This window comes from Aulonocara stuartgranti (genome assembly GCF_965226115.1).
Source record: "Aulonocara stuartgranti genome assembly, chromosome: 2".
Classification (NCBI taxonomy): Eukaryota; Metazoa; Chordata; class Actinopteri; order Cichliformes; family Cichlidae; genus Aulonocara; species Aulonocara stuartgranti.
Window position 1 is genome coordinate 28,015,787 of NC_138940.1, and position 18,197 is coordinate 28,033,983.

The following is an 18,197-nucleotide window of genomic DNA, read 5'->3' on the forward strand; positions in this document are numbered from 1 at the left end:
TTTCAATTTTTTCCCTAATGTGGTCCAAATTTATATATATATATATATATATATATATATATATATATATATATATATATATATATATATATAAAACACTACCTCTTAAGTTACAAAGTTTATTTGTATTGTGTTCAGAAAATGGGGACGGCAGAAGGAAGTTTTATTTTAAGCACCGGTTTGCTCGAACCACACAAAGGCAAATGTGTCCAACAGTCATAGGCATAAGAAACTGGAATTCTCTCACTGATCATCTTAAGTGTTGTATAAATGTTTCTCAATTTAAAATCTGCTATAAGAATAAAATGATAAACCAATATGAAGAAGTTGAAAAGAATAGAATTTAATTGTAGAAAAATGATCCTTTTAGTTTGATATTTAGTGGTATTGCTCATTGTTGAGTATATTGTTCTGTTTGCTTTGTTTTGTTTTGTAATGTGCAGAAAATTGTCATAGTGTAATTTTGGTTGCCTACTTGTATTATCACAGATAGGGGGCAGGTATCAATAAGAATTTATTCTTCTTCCTGCTCCTTTTCATGCATGGAAACAGTGTTACTTTAATTGAAAGGAAGGTTATGTATGGGAATGCATTACTGCTGTACCATGTGTGAAACAAACAAAAAAATATATATATATGAGGACATGTTTCCAATAAAAAGTGGGTAACGTGATGGGTGGATGGCTCGAAGCTGTGAGCGCAGTGCTAAAACCTTGACTCTGTCCTGTAACTCTTCACAGAGTGTTTAGAGTTGAGTCCCTTTCTCAGTATTGATACTGTTTTACTACTGCCGAGCACAACTGAACAAAACTAAACATTTGCAGTTTTTCGAGTTGCATGTCCGCTCGGAAATCGGTGCACAATTACAACGTGTTTGTGCGTCTTTTCTCGATTTTCGTGGTTTCATTTCTACCAGAGCCACACACTAACACCATACTAACATTTCTAAAGCACTTAAATGAATGTGACTTTGTTAGTGTGTCCGAGTTTAATAAGTACCTGCAACCTCACCGAAAAAACGAACAATGCGCGCATTTACGCAGGTGGCACAGTAATCTTTATTAACACAGGGAGGGGTTGAGATCTAACAGCAAATAATAATTTGCTGCTCTTACAAAATGCAAGTCACTGTTAAACACAGATTTCAGGTATACAAGGTGAAATAATTTGTAATGAAGGATAAATTTGGATAAATTCTGCACTAGCCCTCAGTCTCACAGTCCCAAGAAGTTTCTAACAGACGACACGTTGACTCTTCTCCATCCTCCTCTCGTTCATCTGCCTGATAGAATCACGGGCTTACACTGTATTATTTTAGTTTACATCAATCTCATCCTTTCCCTCCCTCGCTCAGTGCTCGTTTCTGAGCCGCTAATTTGTGCCGTTCTTGGTAGGTAACTCGAAATGAACCGACTGCATCCTCGTTTATTCATTGGGGCACTGTTAGAGCACCCAAAGAACTTTTAATTCCCATGAGCCCATTTTTGCCAACGCATCATCTCGCTAATTTGCCACACAGCTTTCAGTGACAGACAAGACCCCGTGTCTCTCTGGTAAACTCAGAAAGCAGCTCATGCTCGGCGCAGACCGTTGGCTACTAAATGAGATCACCCTGAGAGATCACGATGACAGTGTAGACCGCTAACTTTGCCTTTATCAACATTCTTGCATGAAATATCCTCTTCTTAAAATGACAAGAACTGATGCTAATATTGTAAATATTGTAAGGAAGTGTTTAATTGTTTTCCTAAATGTTCCACACAAGTCGTTCTGAGATATTTTTGGAGATCTGTCAGAATATTTGACACTGCAGTGACAACAACACACAGTTACCAGTTACAGGTAAAACCTCATTGCAGATGAAGAGAGTGTGTTGAGAAGATCAGAGGAGTGCTCTGAGCAGCTCACGAATGAAGTAAATGATAAAGAGAGGAGGACAAGTGGAAGACAGTGAATCAGGAAGTGCAGAGGACTGATAATGAGGAATTCTAGCAGCTATGAAGAGGATAAAGAGTGGAAAGGTGGCTGGTCCAGATGATACCTGTGGAGGTAATGGCGTTTTAACCAGACTGTTTTATGCAATCTTAGAGAATGAGAAGTCTTTATAGATCTAGAGAAAGCATACGATAGGATATCAAGAGAGGAACTGTGGTTCTGCATGAGGAAGTCAGGGCAGTTTAAATAACCATGTTGACACATGAAGTTTCCCCGGCAACCTGTCCAGGGTGCAAACTGTCTTTTGTCACATATCTGCTCACATGAGCTCCAGCTCTTGGAGATGCAAAGTATAATGAGAGATTAGGAAAATGGATTGAATGAACAATAAATGATAAAAGTCCAGTTAGTTTGCCAGACCCAGAAGCAAATAGACAAGTGTGTAAAGCAGTCTAACTCACTCTAGGAAAGATGGCAGGTGGCAGTCTACACACCCGCCAGCATTCAACCCATTAAACCTCCTTTCAGTTCCCCAGTGTTTCCCAGCGACAACAGTTGAACCGGGTATTTGACAGGCAGTGAGACAATACTGTTAAAATGTTACTGGTGACAGAGGGCTCCTTTCCATTAACTAAATCATCATTAAACAATGCAAGGATTTTGGTAGGTATACATATTTCTTACTCCATGTGTAGTCGTATGAAAAAGGTTGTATGGGGAACCTCGAGCAAACAAGCCAATTGAAACAACACAGAAAAAGTGCGTGAATAATTCCAACAAAATAACAAAAAAGGTTTAGCTGGCCACGAAAATAGTTACTTATCTGTTATTTTGCTTAAAGGTACGGACAGACTTTTGCCTACAAATGCAAATCTCCAATGTTTTCATCCAGTAAACCCCTTGGTGTAATAAACCAGACAGTTTCTAACACAATAGGTTTGAACATTATGGATTATTGTATTATGTGTATGTCAGGACATTATTGAATGACGTATAAATAAGGAAAAACAACTGAATTGTGTTGTCTTTGTTAGATAATCTTTTATTGAAATTTTATTGCATTCAAAGTTTCACATCAGGTCAAAACAAAAGTAGGAAATAGGTAAAAGAGCTTGATAAGCTTGATAGAAAAAAGGAAAGAAGAAAGCACCTCATGGATCAATAATGTGATTAAACTCTTGTTAAGCCAGTTTCAGCGTTTCTTTAACCATGACACCTATTCCATCATAGACTTTGTGAATGGGAGCGTTGCACATGAAGGCAGAGGTGGTCACCAGCTTGTTTTTGGCATCAACATGAACTTCTTCCACATCTTTGTTCACGTGTTTGCAGCCCAAATCCTTCAGGGCGCCTGCTGTCTGAGCATATGGCCACCTGATGACAGGAAGAAAAGGGACTGTCAGAGCGGCTGACTGATGTAGTTTTGCACCCACATTAACATCTGATAATAAAATACTTCACCCACTTGTCACACTCTTTGTCCTGCCCCACGGTGAGCTCGCAGCCCGGCAGGATTTTTGCAGCCAGGATGGGCGCGATGCAGCACATACCCAGCGGCTTTCCAGCTTTGTGGAAGGCCTTGATGACCTTCTCTACATTTGGCTGGATGGCACAGTCCTTATTCTTCACTGCCCAGTCACTCAGGTTCTTAGCCACACCGAAGCCCCCTAAATGGGTACAAGAGAACATCACAAAAGTGCAACTAGCACAACAGAAAGAAACAGCTTGTGTGTTTTATTCTGTGGTGTCTCACCTGGGATGATGGCAGCATCAAGTGCTGAGACATCTAGCTCTGCCAGATCAGTCACCTCACCCCTGGCGATACGGGCGCTTTCCTGCAGGATGTTTCTCTTCTCTTCTGTGGGTTTCCCCTCGCAGTGGTTTACAACATGCATCTGATCTGCATTTGGAGCAAACATCTGCACCTGCATACACATGAAATAAGAGGTTAGCCTCTGCAAGACTGAGGGATGTTGTAGGAGTTCAAATACTTCCAAATGTGACAGCGTTCAGATAAGCACACAGATGAATGTGTAACAAGCCTTTTCTCGTCCTTACTTTTGCTCCTGCACGACTCAGGTGGACAAGGACGGCAGAGGCCTCGTGGACCTCTGTGCCGTCATACACTCCACAGCCTGACAGAATGACTGCAACACGCTTGGCCATGATTCCTATAAAAACACACACAAAACAATCTTCCTTTAACTGAACACCAGTCAGCATGGACTATGGACTATTTCTTTCCCAGTCTGATATAATAACCAGTTAGTTGGCTAATTACTGCTTCTGTGCCACCTGTTCTGCCTTAACATAAAATATTTACATGAGCAGGTGAGACATAAGTCCCAGGTGTGCTGCTGCTGCTGCCAGTAAACACTTGTGACACCAGTAAACTGGAGTTACAGAATCGGGTGTTTAATCTGATGAATAATGAAGTTGTATCAAAGGCTAGTTTCGTCTGTACACAGTTTTTCTTTTTTGCATGTCATGAATGAATGAATGAATTAATGCCTTTGTTGTCTGAAAAGAAAACTGAAAGCAAATGGCTGACAAAACGAAATCTATCACTTGGAATTATCCTTCATTCATCAATGTTTGTCTCTAAAACGTAACTTAGGCAGTACAAGCAAAGATTTTCTCACCTTGAACGGCTCTCGGTCGGCTAGTTCTTCAGCTGTGCGGAGTCGAGTTTTCCAATAGAGGTGTGATGACTGAACTCAGAAGCAGACTCTTTATAATCCCTCCCGCTGTCTCCTCCCCCAATAACTCTGTAACCCGACAGACTGACATCATCCGCGTTACCGACAACGAGGAAAACGCCGAGTCATTCCGCGTTGTTATAAAGTTGTAATAAAATGTTGAGCTATGAAAAGAAAACGTTAAGATAAGCCACGAAACTACCGCATTGACATTAAAGTTAACTTCTTTGGCCTAACTTTTGAAAAAAGTGGCATATTAAAGCCACCGGGAATGGAAGAAGTGTGTGAGTTGTGATAGGAATATCTGTCTTATCCTGATTTGGATTTTTTGCAGCGGGGGAATGGTTAATAATTATTAATTTATTAATAATACTCTTTTCGATGATTCAGGTTAACTTATGTATTTATCTGTGTATTTTACATGCGCAAACTTCCAAATAATGACATGTTTACATTTTTATGCAATGTAACCTAAGTGATTCATTTTAGACACACAACAGATGCCTGTTGGATATTCCATGGACGCTGCCCGTGTTATTTCCCGGTGAGACACGGTTCGTCCTCTCAAGTGTCTGCTGATGTTACGCCCACGTGTATAAAACAGCCTCATGTCGACAGAGGGAGACACTACAGCCATGGCTCTAAGCGGCTCTCTGCACATATCCGTCGGCATCCTGAGCATCGGCGGTGGTAAGCTTGTGATTTGCTTTCCGAAGTGTTACCAGCTTTGTGTTTGTTTTGTTTTTTTCATGTAGACTATCATGGCGAAATGCGCGCTCATATTAATCATAACTCATATTGTCACATTAACATGAGGTGAAAAGACATTTTAATAAAGTGATTTATTTAAACTGCTGTAAGTGACCTCGAACAGCCGCCTGTCGTGAACGATATCAAGACATTTTAAGCCAGAAAGAACGGCTGAAAAAGGAGTAGTGTTAGTATAGTGCAGAAGACAGAGTAGGTGGGTACAATAATTCAGTCACAAGGATACTTGCAAAGATGTTATGTCTTTATATTCTATGTAACCTCTTTGAGAATCTTGTTGAATACAGCCTATTTACCAAAGTAAGTAAAAATATTAGATGAAATAACAACTACACACACTTAGAAAAGCTGAAAATCACTTTTAGCATTATTTTTTAAACTATCCAGTCTGCTGTAAATAAATAAGAGTTCATAATGATAAAAAACGAATTCATTATTAATTATGATTTAATAATTAAAGAATAATATAAATAATAATAAAATAATATTTCATGACGATCCTTTTAAGGTTGTTAAGTTAACTTTAAAAAACAAACTAAAAATAGATGTGAAAAAAAAAAAACACTTTTTTGTTAACCAAAAATAAACAGATTTTTTTTTAAGCAAAAAAAATAATAATAAAGCGGTAAAGATGAGAAATAAAGATAAAGCCAGTGATTTTATCCTACAGGTTCACTCCTGCTTTTGGTGAATGGTTATGGCAGCACTCCCGAAAAAGACTTGGTCCCCCACACTGCACTGGGAATTCTGCTTCTCATCACTGCAGCGCTTCTGGCTTACTCAGGTTTGTTTAGGTTTGAGTTTTATTATTGCATGTTGTCATGTAGCTGTAAGTGTTTCTCCTGACCCTGTCCTGTTTTTTCTTAGGAATCCGTCACAGTCTGTCCCACGGCCGCCTGTTTTCCACCCTGTGTCTCACTGTTTCTGCTCTGTGGTGTGGCTCTGGTCTGGTGTATATCCTGGGAGGGCAAAGGGTCATACAGCCCACACAGCTGAGATTCGCATTTGTCCCAGGCCTTGCGGCATTTATCTTGGCCTTGCTCATCATAGGCATTGCTGCTGTTGTAGCAAAGAAAGCAGTTCTCTTTCTCATAGCTGTTGGTATCTCCTTAGCTTCCGCCCATCAGATCGCAGGTCTGACAGCGGTAGGTTTTGGCCTGTATGCCACAGCTGCTAACTACTTCCTTGTCTGTCTGGTGTGTCTTTACTTTGGTTCTGGACGTCTGCTGTCTGTGATCACTCACGGTAAAGTGGAACTTCCTGGAACAGGTGCGAAGAAGAAAGCTGAGCTGAAAGCAGAGCAGAACCAGGGGTGTAATGATGCCGTGTCAGTGAGTTTGGCGATGAATTTATTATCTGCGTCTGTATTAGCCTGCCCCCTGCTAGGTGTGGTCCCTGAGCTCTCTGTCGGTCATGTCCCCTGGCTGTGGACAGCTGGCGTGTTCCAGCTCGGCATGTGTATCCTCTTTTACAGAGGTATGGACATGCTTGCTGCCACTTTTTATGGCTTCACTTCCCTCTTTGCGTTTGCAGAGGGTTACAGTGCCCTGCTGTCATTTTATTCCATTCGGCCTTACTCACCTGTTCCCTTTCCTGTTGTCTTCTCAGTTCTTTTCTTCATACTGGCTCTGTTCAGTACTCAGAAGGACCTGCTGGAGGGCTTCTACCAGCTATTCTTTGTCGCCTATTCTATTGCTCTTGCAGCCCAGCCTCAAGGCTTTTTCCAAGCAGGCACTCAAGGTGTCCAGGCAGCTATATTTGTGGCTTCTGCTTGCATGCTTTTGATTACCACCTTTAACATGGCCTCTAGTACCAAGATTCCCACAGGGCAGAGCTGTTTCAAGGCTTTAGTTGGCAGGATGCAGAGCGTTACTCTCAGGGCACATGACAAAGAATTGCACACACCTTACCTGGGCTACTCTAAATATGCAGATGCAGAGGTGTTAGGCCATGCATCCAATGTGCTGGCTACTTTCGCAATCACAGCCACAGTAGGTAGCCAAAATCCTCTCTTTGTGCTGATTCTACCCTGGGTGGTCATGGCTGGCGGAGCACTGGAGCTGCTGTGCGGCGCAGTAGCCTTTGCTCGTGGTAAAACCTTTGAGAGCACAGTCTTTATTCTCTATGGGGTGATGTGGACGGTGTGGGGGCTGACACGATATGGCGGCCTGTATGGTGAGACCAGAGGTCTTAACATTGCTGTTGGGATCATTACCTTCCTTGTGTTCAACATTTTAGTAACAGCTGCAGCGTTGTTTATGAACGTCGCATGGTTTGTCTACGCATTTACCTTCCATCTCATACTCATCAGCTTCCTGCTGGACGCCATGGGCTCGCTGCCTTATGGCTATGACATAGGAGTCACAATCATCTTTGGCCTTGTCAGTTTTTATTTTTTCTTGGCACACATTTTCAACAGCACCTTCAAGTCTCCTCAGATCCCCTTAGGAAACCCTATTATCAAGCTGACTGGAGCAGGGGGAGGGGCAGCTGTCTGTCCACATTTACCAGCCCGTAAAGCCACATCTGTCCTACAGATTGCAGGTAAGACATAGAATACACTGATGCTGAGTTCTCAAATAAGCAGATGTTAGTATGCTGGACGTGGGTTTCATTTTACTATCACCCCCTCTTCTTTCTTCATGCAGAAATCATGAAAAATGGCGGCATATGTGGAATGCCTACTGACACCGTCTATGTGCTGGTGGCTGCTTGCAACAGACCTGATGCTGTAATCAAAGCTTACAAGTGAGTTTCCTATTTCATGTATTTCACTTGTCCCTAAGTGTATTTATAGCTGTCTAATTCCTGTTAAATCTCGCTATTATGTTTGGCTTCAGGGTGAAGAAGCAGGCAGAGGACCGTCCCATGTCCATGTGGATCTCCTCTGTCAAGCAGCTGGAGCCGGTGCGACACCTGCTGAGCCCTCTGCTTCTGGACTTCATGGAGGCTGCGTGGCCATCTTCCATTAGCATGGTTATACCAAGAGGTGAGTGTAAGACTGTGCGTGAGTGTGTCTGTGTGCTGGTGGGATTTTTCTTATTATCATCATTTTTTGTTTCTTGCTTTCTCACACAGGCCCGTGGATGGAAATCTTTGGTTTGGGAGATGCTGCCAAACACATTGGGACTCCACAAAGCATTGCTATCAGAAACCCCGACTGTTCTGTAGCCACACATCTCATTGGTTTGGTAAGGGACATCAATATTGATCATTGCATGTCCAAAAATGAACCAAAATCAGTGAATATAAACTTCTAATACTTATTCCTATAGGTGGGGCCCATTGCAGTAACATCAGCCAACCCCACAGGTGAAGCTGATACAACTCACCACAATCAAGTGTATGCCAAACTGGGAAACAAGGTAATCATGATAATTTAGTTAATGAAGACTAAACAAGCTGCTGATTCCTAATTTTTTTCAGTTTTATTTTGTTTTTACTGAACTGGACGTGGTTTTGTTTCTTAGGTGGATGGAGTGTTATGTGATGGACCCTCCCCAGAGAACATTGCATCTACTGTGGTTGACTGCACCAAGATTGAAACTGGACAAATTGGTTTCTTTAGAGTCGGTCTCATTCCAAAATCAAAGGTAATATAAAGATGACACAGTCATTCTCTCTGTTGTAGTAATTTGGTGGTTGTTTACTTTGAAACCTGCTATTTCTGTCTGCTTTCAAGGTTCTTCAAATCTTTGAGGAGGTTCAGAGGCGGCACAGACAAGGGCAGACCAATCCTGCCTTTCAGTATGATATGGAGCTACCACTTACAGAAAGAGACATTTCAGAAGTGGGAAGCACCGAAGATTCGGGAAGAGAGTCTGAAAACTCAACACCCTGCCCGCCTTCACTTGAAGAAAATCCAGTCCTCGGGAATGGATCGTAGTTTCTATGCATTTGCTTAAAATATGCTGCCATTTCTAATAAACCTGATGTGTAAAGCTGTTATTAAATGAGGGAAATCACATTGTGGAACTAACTGGGTGATTTGTAATGTACTTAATAAAGTGTTATTTATTATGTTTCCCTTTTGTCTGAAAATTACAAAATTACAATAATGCACCTTTTAACTTTTCATGTTGAAATATAAAACTGCATTTGATTGATTCTAAATGCATATGTCCCTATTCATAAAATACTATATTGAAAAAAGTTGTGTTTTCTTTTATTCTTTGAAAAGTCATAATGTTCAAAATGACATGTAGGTTTTTGCTCATAATGAAAGTAGCTGATTGTGTCATGAGATTTCATCAATATTCTACTTTTAATGTGCATCATTAAAAATAACAAAAAGCATAACAATAAGTAATGAAATGAGTAACAAATATCTAATCTTACTATAATGGTGTATATGCCATGTATGCATGTCTGTATGTCCTTAACAGGGCTAATCTGAATACTGTGGATTTTTATATAAATTCCATGCATTTCACAATTCCCCTGCAAATGCAATGTTACGTTTGTTTGCATTTATTACATCTGCAACGTACATAACTTATAACTACATAACGTTTAACAGTCACCAAATGTTTTTTCCAAGGGAGAATTTAAGATAAGATAAAGATAAGATAAGATAAAACTTTATTAATACCTCGGGTGTGTTCCTCTGGGAAATTCGGTAAGTTGAAGCCATCAGAATTATTAGAGTTTTGAACTTCTAATCAGCTTTAATTTTTATTTCGTTTTAGCTTTTTGTTTTCAAGTTGGTTTACTATCAGTTTCCAGAGCAGTTTGCTTGTTTCAGTTTAGTTTTTATTGTTTGAAAATGTATAGTTATACTTTTGTTTTTATTCGTTTCAGTGCTAATTTTAGTCTTTAGCAGGGGACAGTTTTAAATAATTATAATAACCTTGAGAGTCACCAAACACAGAATCACATATATGGAACGCCACACAAGCCAAATTTTTTGTTTGTGATAATAAAATAAGCTTGATACATGTAAAGTTCATTTACATTGCAGTTTTGAAGACTAAAAGTCACAAAGTAAATTACAAAATAAAATAAAATACAACAAATAAAAATGGCATGAATGGATGAAACTAAACAGAAGCAAGCCTGCACAGGTAGCTCTTCTGTTTAAGCTTATCTTTAAAGGTATAAAGAGAGTCCTCAGATCTTAATTTGGTACAACTTGTAGTTAACCTGTAGTTAACTTGCACTTAATATGTCTAAAATCTACCAAACAAGCTTTGACTCAAGGCACAGCTTACTTGATTTGTATTTTAAATACAAATTGTGACTTTGCGATTGTGCCTAAAGTTATTCTGCAGCTTCTTTGTTTTAGCATCCAAATGTATACAGATAAATATATATAATCAGCAAACATCTGGCAAGTTAGAGTAGGTGGACGGATTTCAGACATTCAAAAAAAAAGAGGATCCAACCATTTGTGAAATTGTTTTCTGTCTGTAAAAGCTGATTTTATCCAGTCAATTAAATGAAGTGAAAACATCAACGTGTTAACTGTTCCAAGTATACCACTGTTTTTACTCCTTAATTAAAAGCTGGACACAATATTAGAAATATTTAAATATTTTAAAAAGGTATTAAGGGTGCATAGTCACCAGGTTATCAGTCAGGAGACAGCAGACTGTGTTCTGCATGAGAAATGTTTGTCTGTTCACAAACTTGATCAAGTCAAGGCATCAAAATCTACCTGGTTACATTTAGGCACTAAAAACTACAAAGATTTTGTAGTTTTGGTTCAAATATTTCCCTTCCCAATACTAATGTTTCACATTAACTTCATGATTTATATATTCAATGCCAAGCAGTCTTTCATAAGCATAACGTGGTGACAGTAGCTGAAAAACATCACTGACACAAAAGAATGCATTGCATGAAAGAAACAAAACAATACTCATTGTCAACCTGGGAATGGAAAAAATGTCATGATGCATCTAATATAGTCTTATGAGAAGAAGCGTGAAGAAACGAAACCGTTTTTTGTTTAGAGGTAAACACAGCTCACTCCTGTTTCTAAGCAAATTCTAAATAAAATCTCTTTTTAAAATACTTTTAGAATAGTGCAATGCAATTCAAGTGATACTTGTGTATTAATAAGCAACTCTTTATACATACTTTGTCACCATGTAAACAGCCTATTACCTGATACTGGAACCAGGAAATATACAGGTCACTTTTTCTGAGCATCAACAGGCACTCTGGATTTATTTGATGATGGACGGCTTTTTAAACACAGTGAGTGGATGGCCCTAAAGTCTCAAAAAAAAAAAAACCTCAGTGCTATGATGCAGCAGTAATATTGTGACACTAAAAGACACTCATCATATAAAACTGCATTAAGAGTGCATAGATTATCAATCACGAGACAGCAGGTTGTGCCCTGCTGGTGAAATTTGTGGAAGGAGGAAGTATTGTGTTTTTGGTTAAATATGTCAGAAACATCCCCACAGCATGGTGCTGCCACCATCACTGTCGAGGTGGTATTGGCCAGGTGATGAGTGGTGCCAGGTTTCATCCAGACATGACGCTTGCCTTTTGGGCCAAAGAGTTCAGTCTTTGTTTCTCATGGTGCCCTTTGACAAAGTCTACGTGGGTTGTCATGTGCTTTTTACTGAGGAGTGGCTTCATCTGGCCACTTTACCATACAGGCCTGAGTGTTCCAGAAATGGTTGTCCTTCTGGAAGGTTCCCCTTTGTCCACAGAGCAGTGCAGGAGCTGTCAGAGTGACCACTGGGTTCTTGCTTACCTCCCTGACTTAGACCCTTCTACCCTGATTCCTCAGATTGGTATTTCTGTACCTTTCTCTAGGTCGGTGCCTCAATACAATCCTTACAATCCTGTCTCGGAGGTCTATAGACAATTCCTCGGATGTCATGGCTTTGTTTGTGCTTTGACATACACTGTCAGCTATGAGAACTTACATAGACAGGTGTGTGCCTTTTCAAATCATGTCGTATCCACTGAATTTAGCACAAATGGACTCCAGTCCCCCGTAGAAATCTAATAGACGATCAGTGGAAACAGGGTGAACCTGAGCTCAGTTTTGAAGCTATATAAACATAAAATATTGTTTTATAATAATAAAACAATATTTTATGACGATCCTTTTAAGGTTAAGTTAACTTTAAAAAACAAACTAAAAAAATAGATGTGAAAAAAAAACATTTTACTTAACCAAAAATAAACAGATTTTTTTTTAAGTAAAAAAATAAATAAATAAAGCGGTAAAGATGAGAAATAAAGATAAAGCCAGTGATTTTATCCTACAGGTTCACTCCTGCTTTTGGTGAATGGTTATGGCAGCACTCCTGAAAAAGACTTGGTCCCCCACACTGCACTGGGAATTCTGCTTCTCATCACTGCAGCGCTTCTGGCTTACTCAGGTTTGTTTAGGTTTGAGTTTTATTATTGCATGTTGTCATGTAGCTGTAAGTGTTTCTCCTGACCCTGCCCTGTTTTTTCTTAGGAATCCATCACAGTCTGTCCCACGGCCGCCTGTTTTCCACCCTGTGTCTCACTGTTTCTGCTCTGTGGTGTGGCTCTGGTCTGGTGTATATCCTGGGAGGGCAGAGGGTCATACAGCCCACACAGCTGAGATTCGCATTTGTCCCAGGCCTTGCAGCATTTATATTGGCTTTGCTCATCATAGGCATTGCTGCTGTTGTAGCAAAGAAAGCAGTTCTCTTTCTCATAGCTGTTGGTATCTCCTTAGCTTCCGCCCATCAGATCGCAGGTCTGACAGCGGTAGGTTTTGGCCTGTATGCCACAGCTGCTAACTACTTCCTTGTCTGTCTGGTGTGTCTTTACTTTGGTTCAGGACGTCTGCTGTCTGTGATCACTCACGGTAAAGTGGAACTTCCTGGAACAGGTGCGAAGAAGAAAGCTGAGCTGAAAGCAGAGCAGAACCAGGGGTGTAATGATGCCGTGTCAGTGAGTTTGGCGATGAATTTATTATCTGCGTCTGTATTAGCCTGCCCCCTGCTAGGTGTGGTCCCTGAGCTCTCTGTCGGTCATGTCCCCTGGCTGTGGACAGCTGGCGTGTTCCAGCTCGGCATGTGTATCCTCTTTTACAGAGGTATGGACATGCTACTTTCAGAATAGTGCAATGCAATTCAAGTGTACTTGTGTATTACTAAGCAACTCTTTATACATACTTTATACATACAGGCCTGAGTGTTCCAGAAATGGTTGTCCTTCTGGAAGGTTCTCCTTTGTCCCTCCCTGACTTAGACCCTTCTACCCTGATTGCTTAGATTGGTATTTCTGTACCTTTCTCTAGATCGGTGCCTCAATACAATCCTGTCTTGGACGTCATGGCTTGGTTTGTGCTTTGACATACACTGTCAGCTATGAGAACTTACATAGACAGGTGTGTGCCTTTTCAAATCATGTCGTATCCACTGAATTTAGCACAAATGGACTCCAGTCCCCGTAGAAACATCTGATAGACGATCAGTGGAAACAGGGTGAACCTGAGCTCAGTTTTGAAGCTCAGGTGCTTCAAAACACGGCTGTTTCCTGAATGTTTCTAAGCAATTTAGATAGTCAGAATTGTTTTAAATACTTCCTTAATTGTGAATAATTAACTAGCACACTAACTCAAATGATTCTCAGTGATCTAATATTTATGTGAACTTTGTGACTGAATAATAAACGAGTTACCAAAAAAGAACCAGGAAACGTACAGGTGTCAGCGGGCTTTTCCCTCACTACACTTTCCTCCTAGTTTTAGCAGCAACACTCCCCCTGGACTCATTTTATGATGGGAAATTTTGTAGCTCAGAGTGAGCACAAGCTCCCACCCAAAGTCTTAGAAAACTCGAGCTCCAACAGGTGGATGGGGAGCATAGCTTTTCACCCATTTTCAGATCTTACCAGAGATGTACGATCAGTTCAAGTCTGGCCTCCGGCTTGGACACTCAAAGTCTTTTACTTTGTTAAAAAAAAAAAAGATGAAGTGATGGCCTTATTTAGTCACTGAAAACTGCTTTGTTAGGTTTAGGAAGTTTTGTGTTTTGTGTTAAATATGTCGTTTTGCAACATAAATCTAATGATTTCAATTTAATGCAGTGACTTTATAGTGTTTCTGTATCTGGTGACTAACATCACTGACACAAAAGAAACCAAAGAAACATATTGCATGTACGAGAGGAAATAGTAGCCTTTGAGGAGTCTTCTGAGAATGGGTAAAATGTTAAGCTGATTGTCAGGGCTGATGTGGAAAGACAGGACTCGTATGCAGGGCTCCTTTGAAGAAGACAGTGGATTTATTTACAGTGAAGCAAAGGTAACAACAACAACAACAGTTCAATATATACAGACGTGGACTAAATTGTTGGTACCCTTCAGTCAGTGAAAGAAAAACTCACAATGGTCACAGAAATAACTTTAATTTGACAAAAGTAATAATAAACAAAAAATTCCAATCTTAACCAATGAAAGTTTGACATTGCTTTCCAACCATGCTTCAACTGAATTATTTAAAAAGTAAATGCATGAAACAGGCCTGGACAAAAATGATGGTACCCCTAGAAAAGAATGAAAATAATGTGACCAAAGGGACATGTTAATCCAAGGTGTGTCCACTAATCAGCATCACAGGTGTCTGCAATCTTGTAATCAGTCAGTGGGCCTATAGGACTCCAGGTAGTCACTGTGTTGTTTGGTGACATGGTGTGTACCACACTCAACATGGACCAGAGGAAGCAAATGAAAGAGTTGTCTCAGGAGATTAGAAAGAAAATCATAGACAAGCATGTTGAAAGTAAAGGCTATAAGACCATCTCCAAGCAGCTAGATGTTCCTGTGACTACAGTTGCACATGTCATTCAGAAATTTAAGATCCATGGGACTGTAGCCAACCTCCCTGGATGTGGCTGCAGGAGGAAAATTGACAACAGATCAAAGAGACGGATATTCCGAATGGTAACAAAAGAGCCCAGAAAGAAATCCAAGCTGAACTTCATGCTCATGGAACATCAGTGTCAGATCGCACCATCCGTCGTTGTTTCAGCCACAGTGGCCTACATGGGAGACGACCAAGGACACTATTGTTGAAAACAAATCATAAAAAAGCCAGACTGGAATATGCCAAACTACATGTTGACAAGCCACAAAGCTTCTGGGAAAATGTCCTGTGGACAGATGAGACAAAAATTGAACTTTTTGCCAAGGCACATCAGCTCTATGTTCACCGACGGAAAAATGAAGCATATCAAGAAAAGAACACTGTCTTAACTGTGAAAATGGGGGAAGCTCGGTTATGTTCTAGGGCTGCTTTGCTGCATCTGGAACAGGGTGTCTTGAATCTGTGCAGGGTACAATGAAATCTCAAGACTATCAAGGGATTCTAGAGAGAAATGTGCTGGCCAGTGTCAGAAAGCTTGGTCTAAGTCGCAGGTCATGGGTCTTACAAAAGGACAATGACGCAAAACACACAGCGAAAAAAAAACACCGAAGGATGGCTAAGAGGGAAACATTGGACTATTTTAAAGTGGCCTTCTATGAGCCCTGACCTCAATCCTATTGAGCATTTTTGGAAGGAGCTGAAACATGCAGTCTGGAAAAGGCGCCCCTCAAACCGGAAACAACTGGGCCAGTTTGCTTATGAGGAGTGGGCCAAAATACTTGCTGAGCGGAGCAGAAGTCTCACTGGCAGTTACAGGAATCGGGGGTTTTTTTTGTTTTTTTTTTGTTTTTTTTTAATGCATTTGAAAGAATGTCAAGCAATCTCTTGTAGAGTTTTGATGTAAAAAAAAAATAATAATAATAATACTAAGTCTAATCAGTTTTTCAATAAGGCTGTAACATGATAAAATGTAGAATAAGGGAAGTGTTGCCAATGATTTCTGGATGCTCTGCAATAACCTTTGATGCCCTTGGAATGAGGAAAATGTTAAGCTAAGGTTTGGCGGGAAATTCGGCAGTTTCGCTATTATGATTAGCAATGCATTTGTTATGTCATGTAGATAAAAATATAAATTATGTAACTATGTAACTAACTTGTTTTGTTTAGAGGCAATCTGATGTTTTAATACTTCCTGACTTGTGCAATAAGTCAAGTGATACTCTTCCATGAATAAGCAACCGTGCATACTTTGTCACACTCAGTATGGCAAGCTGAGAGCAGTAGCTGTTGTAAACCATTATTTCCATATCCTCATGAGTAACACCACTGATGTAAAATGGTGTTACAGCCTTCATCCATAATGCATTACATTCATTTTTTTACACACAATACCCCATAATGACAAAATGAAAAAAAAAAAACAGTTTGCTTGAAATTCCTCCAAGTTTATTATTTATTATTATAAAATAAAAACATTTATACAAAAACATGTAGTGAAAACATTTACTCAATATTTTGAGGGGAACCTTTGGCAGCAATTGCATTTTTTTTTCTGAGTTTGATGCTACAAGCCTGGCACACATATTTTTGGGCAGTTTCTCCTATTCTTCTTTGAAGAACCTCTCGAGCTTCAACAGGTGGATGGCGAACGTCCATTTCCTCCCCATTTTCAGATCTCTCCAGAGATGTTCAATCAGGTTCAAGACGGGGTTCTGGCTGGGACACTCAAAGATATTCACAGTGGTCCTGAAGCCACTCCTTTGTTATCTTGGCTGATTGTTTAGGGGCATCGTTCTTTAGGAAGATAAACCTTTTCACCAGTCTGAGGTCCAGCGCTTTCTGGTGCAGGTTATCAACAAGGATGTCTCTGTATGTTGCAGTATTTGTCTTTCCCTCGACCCTGACAGGTCTACCAGGTCCTTCTGCTAAACAACATCTCCACAGCATGATGGTGCCACCACCATGCTTCACTGTAGGGATGTATTGGCCAGGTGATGAGTGGTGCCTGGTTTCAGCCATGACACTTGCCTTTTGGGCCAAAGAGTTCATATTCCTTGGACTTTCTTGGGCTTTATTCTTTGACATGTACTGTCAACTATGAGACCTAACATAGACATGTGTGCCTTTTCAAATCATGTCGTATCCAATGAATTTACCACAGCTGGACTCCAATCCCCTGTAGAAACATCTGATAGATGTTCAGTAGAAACAGGCTGCACCTGAGCTTGGTTCTGAGTGTCATAAGTGTCCTTTTTTTTTTTAATGCATTTTAAAAAATGTCAAGCAATCTTTCGTAGAATTTTGATGTAAAAAATGAATAATATTATGACTAATCGTGTTTTCGAATAAGGCTGTAACATGATAAAATGTAGAATAAGGGAAGTGTTGCCAATGATTTCTGGATGCTCTGCAATAACCTTTGATGCCCTTGGAATGAGGAAAATGTTAAGCTAAGGTTTGGCGGGAAATTCGGCAGTTTCGCTATTATGATTAGCAATGCATTTGTTATGTCATGTAGATAAAAATATAAATTATGTAACTAAGAAATTGCTCGAAGAAGCACAAAGAAAAAACATGACGAAATGAAACCAGCTGTTGTAGTTGTTTAGAGGAAAACACGGCTGTTTCCTGAATGCTTCTCAGCAATTTAGATCAAATCAGAATTGTTTTAAATACTTCCTTACTTGTAAATAATTACCTAGCACAATAACTCAAGTGATACTCGGTGATACTCTCTATAAGAACTTTGTGACTGTATAATCAACCAGTTACCTAATTTGGGGTAAGGAACCAGGAAACGTACAGTACTTTCCTCCTTGTTTGAGCAGCAACACTCCCTCTTGACTCATTTTATGATGGGAAATTTGTAGTGCAGAGTGAGAGCAAGCTCCCACCCAAAGTCTCAGATACCTCTAGGTGTGGACACAGCAGTAATCTTGTCAAACTATTTATATGTGCATGTGCAAACATTCGTAATATTC

General features: G+C 40.0%; 2 protein-coding genes across 3 annotated transcripts; one reads left to right on the top strand and one right to left on the bottom strand.

The window, feature by feature from the left end:
* Positions 1-2,951: 2,951 nt before the first annotated feature.
* LOC309687744 (glutamine amidotransferase-like class 1 domain-containing protein 3, mitochondrial) lies at positions 2,952-4,672 on the bottom strand. Its single transcript, XM_082502916.1, has 5 exons — positions 4,578-4,672; positions 3,994-4,106; positions 3,689-3,860; positions 3,401-3,602; positions 2,952-3,309 (listed from the first exon to the last, which is right to left on the bottom strand). Exons 2-5 carry the CDS (start codon positions 4,099-4,101, stop codon positions 3,117-3,119), a joined length of 675 nt encoding a protein of 224 aa, XP_082359042.1. The 5' UTR covers positions 4,102-4,106; positions 4,578-4,672; the 3' UTR covers positions 2,952-3,116.
* A 64-nt stretch (positions 4,673-4,736) lies between these two features.
* On the top strand, positions 4,737-9,645 carry LOC309687730 (uncharacterized protein). 2 transcript variants are annotated; one of them, XM_082502903.1, is made up of 10 exons: positions 4,737-4,918; positions 5,124-5,324; positions 6,073-6,186; positions 6,270-7,946; positions 8,051-8,150; positions 8,243-8,391; positions 8,481-8,593; positions 8,678-8,767; positions 8,873-8,995; positions 9,085-9,645. In XM_082502903.1, exons 2-10 carry the CDS (start codon positions 5,243-5,245, stop codon positions 9,286-9,288), a joined length of 2,652 nt encoding a protein of 883 aa, XP_082359029.1. In that variant the 5' UTR covers positions 4,737-4,918; positions 5,124-5,242; the 3' UTR covers positions 9,289-9,645. The 2 variants fall into 2 exon arrangements, with proteins under 2 accessions (XP_082359029.1, XP_082359028.1); XM_082502902.1 differs by having other exon boundaries at positions 4,749-4,978.
* Positions 9,646-18,197: the final 8,552 nt, after the last annotated feature.

Coding starts and splice junctions, on each gene's coding strand:
- LOC309687730 (XM_082502903.1), top strand. CDS start 5,243: ATGTCGACAGAGGGAGACACTACAGCCATGGCTCTAAGCGGCTCTCTG. Junction 5,325..6,072: donor CATCCTGAGCATCGGCGGTG/GTAAGCTTGTGA, acceptor TTTATCCTACAG/GTTCACTCCTGCTTTTGGTG. Junction 8,996..9,084: donor GTCTCATTCCAAAATCAAAG/GTAATATAAAGA, acceptor TCTGCTTTCAAG/GTTCTTCAAATCTTTGAGGA.
- LOC309687744 (XM_082502916.1), bottom strand. CDS start 4,101: ATGGCCAAGCGTGTTGCAGTCATTCTGTCAGGCTGTGGAGTGTATGAC. Junction 3,603..3,688: donor TGATGCTGCCATCATCCCAG/GTGAGACACCAC, acceptor GTACCCATTTAG/GGGGCTTCGGTGTGGCTAAG. Junction 3,310..3,400: donor CAGGACAAAGAGTGTGACAA/GTGGGTGAAGTA, acceptor TCCTGTCATCAG/GTGGCCATATGCTCAGACAG.